Consider the following 9,316-nt stretch of genomic DNA (forward strand, 5'->3'; position numbering starts at 1 on the left):
TAAAAGTTAGAAGAAGACAAGTTCAGACATAGTACTTTGAGCGAGTACCAAGTTCAGACATAGTATTTTGAGCGAGTACCGATCGAGCCGACCATTAATAAAGATTCCACGACAAGACTTGCAGAGTAGTCTACAAGTTTTTGTTTTTGTTTTTTGTTTTTGTTATTTTTTGTTTTTCCCTGAATATTGTTGAGTAATCCTTACTTCTTTAAGTCTTTATGGTCACCAATGATCTAGTACGTGTTGTTTATCCTATCATTTTCCTTTTCTACGTCAGTGAGTGAGGACTCACTCAAAGAGAAGGTAACTAAACTACCTACTTCATATTTGATTTGCTTAAATATATTAATGTCCAATTTTTTTCGTTTTCGAATTTCATTTGATAGGTGCGTTAACGGAGAATGAGAGATTTGAATACTAAAATTCTCCTAAAAAGAAACAGGTTATGTGTACTAAAATACAAGACTCTTGATTAGTGCTCAAAGTCCAAATTTGTTAAATAACTCTAATCCAACTTCATTATATCTAATTCCATTTGAAGTGCAGGCAAAGTGATTTTAGTCTTATACAAGCAAAGTAATTGTATTTCAACTTGTATTTTAAGTGTGTGAATATATATATATATATATATTTATATATATATATATATATATATATAAAATATCATTGATCCAAGTTGAACGGTTTCACCAAATCCAAATTCTAAGCCAGGGTAAAACGATGGTGAGGAAGTCAAAGTGGTGTATTAGCTTGACCAGGAAGCAAAGAGTAGTTCAAACTTAAAAGTACTGTTTAGGAGTTCTTGGTAGGACAAGTTAGACCAACAGACCAAGGTACTTATAAGACCGGCTGAGCAATTGTTTAGCTACCAGATCCATTCAAGAAACGTTTATTGAACTTGAAATTAATTAGCATACCTTTTTTGAACCGTTGTTACTCAAGAGAATACCAAAAATTAAAAAAAGAAGAAGAAGAAGACAACGACAAACCCTCCCTTCCCCCAGATAAAGCCTAAAAAAGCCACAAAAAAAAAAAAAAAAAAAAAAAAAAAAAAAAAAAAAAAAAAAAAAAAAAAGAAAAGAAAAGAGAGAAGAAAGAATAATTTTGGTTCTTAAATCTAGTAACACAAATAATTGAGTTACACTGGTGCCACATAAAGTGGCACAACTTGTGTCACAACTCGTCCACGTGGTGAGTTATGAGTGGTGTCTCTACATGGACCCATCATCACTCCTCTACCAATTATAACTCGCCATGTGGGCGAGTTGTAGCACAAGTTATGCCACTTTATATGGTACTAGCGTAACCTCAAATAATTATTTAACTTTTTTGCCACAATTATGATATGGTAGAAAGTGAGTGGTGAAGAAAAAATAGCGGGTTCATATGTAAGTGATAAGAAACTATTCACAGTTTGTCACGTCAAAATTGTGGAATAATTTGTGGTTCTAGAATTGCTCAGGTGCAAATATGCGTTGCAATCCCTACAATATTGTGATTAGCTGGACCAATTGTAAAATACCAAGTCATTTAAAAAATACCTCAACTCCAACTTAGTAAGTTGATGTATCAACAAATCCCACTTCTTCTTCTTCGTCCTCTACTTTTTTTTGCAACAAATCCCCTAACCAATTTATATATATTTATTTTTGGCAGCTTGTGAATAATACTAATTCATGATATAACCAATTAACATAGGCGACCATCGATTATTTTTCCTTAATCATAACTTAATGATATGCATATTTGCACTTACTTTTTAATTTGCGAGTTGGTTTGGTAGTAAACTGCAACATTGATCTCAATATATCTCAATTTCATAATCCAACTTCGTTAAAAAGAAGTAAGACTTTATTATTTATCTAAAGCAATTATATTTTCTAATTAAGTTAACTACTCCACATTGATTGTGATAGTAATATGAAGTAGCAATATGTCAATGGAAAAAGATGGAATTTAATGCTTAACTACGTCAAAGTGCAATAAAAGTAATCTATTCTAAAAATATATATAAATATCTATAGATATCATATCAATATCGCCCCCCGTCCACACCCCCCCCCCCCCCCAAAAACCCCTTTTTTTCTACCAAAAAAAAAAACATCAATATTGTCCCATTGATGCTAAGTTTTACCATAAGATAAAGTTAGAATATCTTATCAAAAAAAAGTTAGAATAATGCTTATGGTACTAAAGTAATTGCATATTGAGAGAGTAAATATCAATATGATAAAGTAACTATAGTGAATAAAAATGAGTCAAAAAATTCAGTTACTTTTTTTTCATAATTTTAAAAAAAAAAAAAATCTTAAATCAATGTTCTTAGGATATTCGTTAAATTTTACCTTATTCTTATCAATGTGTTAAGATATACAATAACCTGAAACTGACAATAACGAAGCATGATAACAATGATGATTAGTCCTGCAATGTGTCCCTTGCTTGGAATGTGAGTCTCTATCTATATTTGATGTCTTTTTGGTGTTATTTGCGCCACATGTAACCTCATTTTTAGTCTTTTAGAATACTTATCCATTGTGTTATAACATGCTCTACTCGTAATACTTTTAGTGAGAGAGTAGCATCTCATCCATCATGTGTTAATCATGTCATTTGTTGTCTTTGTAGCCTTTCATGATGTGTTGCATTCCTCTAATGCTATTGTCATTTTTTATTATAATAAAACTAACAAAGCAAGGTCGGTCTAGGCCTTGGCCTAGGGAAAAGGACAAAATTTAGTTACAAAATTGGTTGTAGTCTTAACCTACAACCTTACTCAATATCTTTTTATTGTAGGTGAATTTTGATAAATCTACCATTAAATAAAATCTTCTTTTTATATTCTTTATAGTTGCAAAATTTCTAAAAAATTAAAAATCAATAGCTATGTCATCAATACATTGTTTAAATTACCAGTTTCTGTCTTTTAAAATTATGCATAAAATATAAACTTATAGATTATATGGTAAATTAATAATATCCAACTAATACAAAATTTGACATGGTTAGATTTTTAAAATATGTAATAATATTTATTTTATTGAGTATGGTTTTAGCCTTAGGTTACAACCAATTTTGTTACTAAACTTTGACCTAAGGATAACAAGTGATTTTTAAATATATATATATATATATGAATTGTATATTTTTTTAGAATACTCAAAAAAAATTATGGATTAATATAAATTCAAGCTAATCACTATTAACTAAATTAATCATATTAAAAAGTAAGAATAATTTAATTTTTAAAAATATATATAATATAGAACATTAACTAAATATTATTTTAGGTGATACTTAAATATCAAAATTTAAAATAATCACATTAGGCCTCAAACTGTATATTGAGCGTGTCTTATAACAAAGTGCCCCGATCTGATAAGCTGAAATTTTTATTTATTTATTTATTTTATACATAAATAAAATAGATTTTCAACTTATAATGTCTGTTCTGTGATAATTAATCTTTATTATCAGGACAAAGTTTAGCTATAAACTTAGTTGTACCTAATGGCTACAACTTTACTCAATATTTTTTTATTGAATGTGAATTTTGACAAATCTAGCACTGATTGCATCATCTTCTTATACTATACATGCTTGCAAAATTTTCAGAAGATCAAAAATCAATAGTTATGTCATCAATTAAATATTTAAATTTTTTAGTTTTTTGTAGTCTAAAATTATGCATAAAAAATAAGTTTATGAATTGAATAGTAAATAATATCTTATTGATATGAAATTTGACATAAGCATTAGGAATATAAAGAATATGCAATTTAACAGTTAGATTTTCAAAGTATCTAACAATATTAATTTAGTCATTGAGCCAAATTTTGTCCTTATTATCAGATCAAGACACCAATTAATTTTTGAGATCAACGGAGTTTGATAAGTTGGCATTGGTAATTAGGGGCAAAACTGCAATATCTAGATATGTGTCTTGGTAATATGGCTAAATGTTCACACGAAATTACAAATGACATGGCCTAGTTCATGCAACTGTCTTGGTCATACAATTTCAAGTCAATTTATATTCCTCATCACCAGCAGTGTCAAGACACACTAGCTACCAGCTTCTTGCGGGACCATATATATTATCTGATAGCACTAATGGTGGACATAAAATACTGACTTTTATGGTCCGTTCTGTGACTTTGTTCTTAAGATCTCTCTCTGTGTCATATAAAGCATTTGAGTACGTGGAATGGATTAATTTGATACACAGGACGAGGACTTTAAAAGTGAAGTGGTTAAAAAAAGACTCTGTTACACATGATATGTGAAATTCAAAGGAAATTACGTTTTGGAAAATGATAGAATGGAAATGATCAATGCAAGGAAAGAGAGAGATTGCTGCTGCGGGTTCACACTTAAACAACTTGAGCTTTAGCTATGTAACTTGTACTCTAATTCCTGCAACCAAAAGGAAATTCTCTTTTCTCTTATCGTCACCACTTACTTAATTACATGATTATCATCTTTTGGTTGTACCTGTATGCTTTTCAGGGTAGGTGAATACTGACTCATATACACGTCTTCTTAATTTCTTGGGTATGACTTTTTCAGTTTTTTGGCTTTTTCAAAGGTATGCACTTTGCACATGTAATACTAATATCTATATTAATTTGCTGAAATTCTGAGTTCCCACACACATTAACACGGGCAGTACCTTAGAGCACTCATATATGTATATGTATTATAGAAAAATTGTATCAAATTTACAAATTTAACTTCAAAAGCTACCTACTTCAATCCATCTATAAATATGTATATTTACATTTTTTACTATAATAATCATACGTGTAAATATACATTGTTATTATTTATGTGCAAATTTAGTTTTTAATACTTTTTTATTCATATACACATAGAGAGATGATTAATTTGAGTGATTAATATAAAATTTATAAAGAAATATTTTAATGAAATATAATATAAAATAAATAATTTAATATGAGTGTTTTTGAAAAATAGTTATGTAAAATATAAAAAGTAGGTTTTTATATAAAATAAAATATAGAAGTTTTTGCAGGAATTGCCGTGGATGCCGAACAATATTTATACATTTTGATGTGCAATATACAACTCACGGATAATGATCCAAACAAAAACGTAACAAACATAATACAAAAAATAGAAGAATATACGTGATTGGACGATCTAACTACAAGTGTTTAACCTACTAGGGTTTCACGGCTCACCACAAAGAAATCTAAATTTTTTACTTCATCATTAGGGTTTTGTACCAGGGAAATTTATATAGCACCTAAGATCGATTTTTAATATATTTTCCAAATACCGATATTCCAATGGTTGTATGTACCTACAAATTAAAAAAAAAAAAAATCCCTTAAAGAAAAAAGAAAAAACAGAAGCAAAAAAAAAAAAAAAATTATAACTTGATTTTCATTCAGTGCCATATATATTACTTCTGAGTCTTTCTAACCATTAGTTTCCAAGCTTGTACATAAATAGTAGACATACATACATACATACATCTATATATATATACATCTGCAAATTCGTATGCTTGTGTGTTCTAATTAATTACTGTTTGTATAGATATAGATACAGGTACGCATTGATTATTTTATACACTCTAAAATCTCAATTCAATTTGAATACTGCTACCAGTTACGAATTCTCAACTAGTGTAAAATCTAATGGCAGAAATTAAGAAAGTCAACTCTGTTTTTAGCTTGACTAAGAAGCAAAGAATGTGATAAGATCAAAAAAAAAAAAAAAAAAAAAAAAAAAAAAAAAAAAAAAAAGAAGAAGAAGAAGAAGAAGCAAAGAATGCTTCAGATAAAGTCCAAACTGGTACCTATGGTTGTTAGCAGAATTTAGTCAAAAATTCGACAATCGGTTGCACCAACTGTGTATATAACCTAGCTACCTGTGTATCTCTACGGCCTAACTGTTTGAACTTTGAACAACATATTGTACAGTCTTGCACTAATTAATGCCTAAGTTGTAGCGTGCAAAATAACTTTAAATGGCTGTATATATTTATGTTTACCAATCTGGCTAGCTAGGACCAAAAATAAAAGAGAAAAAAATTGTTGATCGTGTAAAGTGGTGCTCGTTTATAGTAACGTTATAACAATAACAATGGAGGAAAATTTTGACAAAGCATTAATTAAGAAATAACAAGGAAATACCTTTATTTATTTATTTATTTTGGTTGATTAATGATACTTAATATTTTGTGACTTTTTGTGTAAATTATTTGAGCAAGACCTTTGTCCATATTTTAAATGAATTTAAGAAGTGGTTTAGCAGTTTTGGACACAAGCCAATAATTTGACCTTAGACTCGATTATTTGATTTGAGCTAAGCTTGTTCACCCACTAGCAATATTTAATTTATCAATTTTAAATGTGTATGTATATATATATATATATATATATATTTCTTTCCTTTGCTTTCAGTAATCAATGACGAGCCTGCGGACGGTGAAGCTGAGGCTATTAGTGATTGATGATGGTGATAAAGACAATTATGTTGTTATTTATGTTCTCATAATACCAAAGCAAAGTCAATAGTGATTAAATTATCGATTTATATTATCTTATGAGGCAAGTAAACTCAGCTAGTTAGCCAAAAAACTATGCTACTCAAATATATTTATGAATATCAAGGCAGGCATGGGTTTAGCCACAGGCCCACAGCCAAGAATAGCAGTCATTGTCTAATTCTTGGAAAAAAAAACTAGCACATTCCTTTATTCGTTCGTAACCGTACTGGATGTAATTTATAGTTTATTTAGTCTAACACTATATTGTTTTTAAAAAACAATAAAAACAAAAACACATTGATCCTGATCAATTGGTGTGAAGTTTCAATATATTTGTGTGAGACATGACAAAGCTTGTGCCCAACACGCACAATTCTTACTTGCGAGACACACATGGATGGGACATGACAAACTTGTGCTTCGGGCTTACTACACCTATAGTAGATCAAATAGTCTACGCCAGCTTTTAATGATACTGACTGAAACATGTACCATACGATTTATTCTTCTTCTTCATTTATTTATTTATTTTGGCAAGTCAGTATTATGAACCACACGGCACTGTGATTTGGAGACTCAAATTCAGTTTTCTTCTAGATCACCATGACCTGGAAAAATTTAAATGGCCTGGTTTTTATATTGAAGTATTGATATATACTACAACAACAAGCTATAATATATATAGTTTTCTTTTCCATGACACTTTAATTGGGTGATTAATGATAATCTCAACTCGGTAAATTGTTAAATTCTAAGGAAAACCATGGCTTAAATCCACCTTATTACTATCGAAATATTATATATATATATATATATATATGTAAAACACAAATTGTCATATTTTAATTCAAAATTTTGAATTGACATTTTGATAGTATGAGATAATATCAAAGTATTAGCCCGAGAACGACACTACACAATCTTTTTAGATCACATTGGACAGATTAAATTGTAATGAAAATGATATTTCAATTAGTTAAAGCAAGGAGTGATTGTTTTCTCTTCTTGAAGAATATTATAGTCATACATTTTGCACTTAACTAATTTACTTAATTTTTTTTATTTTTTATTATTGACCCACAGACCAACCAATCAAGCTTTTCTTTTATTTTCTAATTATTATTTTTATCATTGATCAAGTAGTTGTAATATTTTCTCATAAAAAAAAAAAGTATTTGTAATAATTCATAATATACCATATGATACATAGCTGATAACAATGAGAAATCAACCATTATTTGTTGTTATAGAATGATCCAAATATATTTTCTTCTACGAATTTGTAATAAAATTTCAGCACACTTCTAATATATTAGCACCTGGGTATTGCATCAAAGTATTACAATCGCTCTTGTGTGTGTTTTCTAGGGTAAACCACACTTGGCAGCCTTCCTTCTCTCTGTCTCAAATTTAAATATATATATATATATACTAATTTCTAAAAATTGGACTAAATTATATATGTAAATACAGATGTGTGATTATTCTGTATAAATGAACAAAGGTATAGATTGTAAACTACAGCATGCATAAAACATTGATCATTCCGTATACAAACAAAAAAAAAGAAAAAAAAAAAGAGACATTGATCATGACTACATAATTAATTAAGCTAGCTTAACTGATAATTACAAAAAACAATCAACCATGGGTGCTGGCTTCAGCTTCAGAATCACCAAGTCATTCTCCAAAGGAGTCAAGTTCAGATCCAGACACAAGGCTCGTCGACTATTAATAGTTGACAAGCCTTGTGAGGAAGCGAAACTTAGAGGACTAGTCGCCGAGCCTTGTGAGGAAGTGAAACTTAGAGGACCTTGCATGTTTTCCGTAAGATTCAAAGGGACTTGGCTTTCATTCAAGGCTGTCCTATGCCTCCTCATGTGACCCCCCAAAGCCTGACCTATTGCAAACTCAAGGCCACAGACTGAGCACTCGTGTGTTTTGGGCTTGGTTGGTGAGCCTTGTGACTGGGAATCAAGGCTTCCATGCTCTCCTCCCATCAACCTCGGCTTCTTGTGGCTTGCCCGGTGACCACCCAGTGCTTGAAACGATGGGAATTTCCGGTTACATGTTTTGCATTCAAAAACACGGCTAGGAGAGTTGGAGAAAGCTTCAATTTCACTCCCACGAGAGAGTAGCATCAAGCAGTTTGCCACGGTTACACTATGATCAAACTCTCTCTCTCTCTTCATCATGGCTCAGAAAACAAAAACAAAAACTGGGTTTTTTGAGAAATCAAGTTACGTTTGAAAAGGTTTCAGGATTTTTGGTTTGAAAAATAAAAGTAGCTTTTGTTTGACATAAAGAACTGAATGAAACTTAACTAGTCTATGGGCAATTCATATTTATAGAGTTGGCTGGTTTTTTTTTTTTTCAATAAATTTTTGTTAGTTGAAGAGTGTGACTTTTTTTATAAAGTTGACATTTCAGAATGACACTAATAACCTCGTTAATTGCATGATAAAACAAGGTGACTAATGGGGATTTTGGGGAAGTAAAATATGGGGTGGATTGTGTGTGAACAAACTGACATATGTAAAAACGTAAGCATGAGCACAAGGCTGAGCTAATAATGAACAGAGAACAAGTCTCTAAGTGTTAAAGCCTCAAGTGAGCATTTCCGAGAATCTTCAACTTCTAGAAGAATCCAAATCTTAGTACTCAAACTTAATTCCCTAGTATGAAAGAGGAAACACCCAGCCTAGTGCACAAGCAAGCAGCAACGTGAGTCAGCGAAGGGAAATTGTGCCAATTGTGGGCACGAGTCGCCAGACTTAATCAAAGGAACCAAGAACC

At 30.5% G+C, this 9,316-nt stretch overlaps 1 protein-coding gene across 1 annotated transcript; it reads right to left on the bottom strand.

The window, feature by feature from the left end:
* Positions 1-7,986: 7,986 nt before the first annotated feature.
* LOC115957545 (zinc finger protein ZAT12-like) lies at positions 7,987-8,845 on the bottom strand. The gene has a single exon (XM_031075819.1). The coding sequence runs from the start codon at positions 8,713-8,715 to the stop codon at positions 8,149-8,151; it is 567 nt and encodes a 188-aa protein (XP_030931679.1). The 5' UTR covers positions 8,716-8,845; the 3' UTR covers positions 7,987-8,148.
* Between the last annotated feature and the right edge of the window lie 471 nt (positions 8,846-9,316).

Source organism: Quercus lobata, chromosome 8 (genome assembly GCF_001633185.2).
Source record: "Quercus lobata isolate SW786 chromosome 8, ValleyOak3.0 Primary Assembly, whole genome shotgun sequence".
Lineage (NCBI taxonomy): Eukaryota > Viridiplantae > Streptophyta > Magnoliopsida > Fagales > Fagaceae > Quercus > Quercus lobata.

Excerpts from the sequence above, each read along its gene's own strand:
- LOC115957545 (XM_031075819.1), bottom strand. The coding sequence starts at position 8,715 with ATGATGAAGAGAGAGAGAGAGTTTGATCATAGTGTAACCGTGGCAAAC.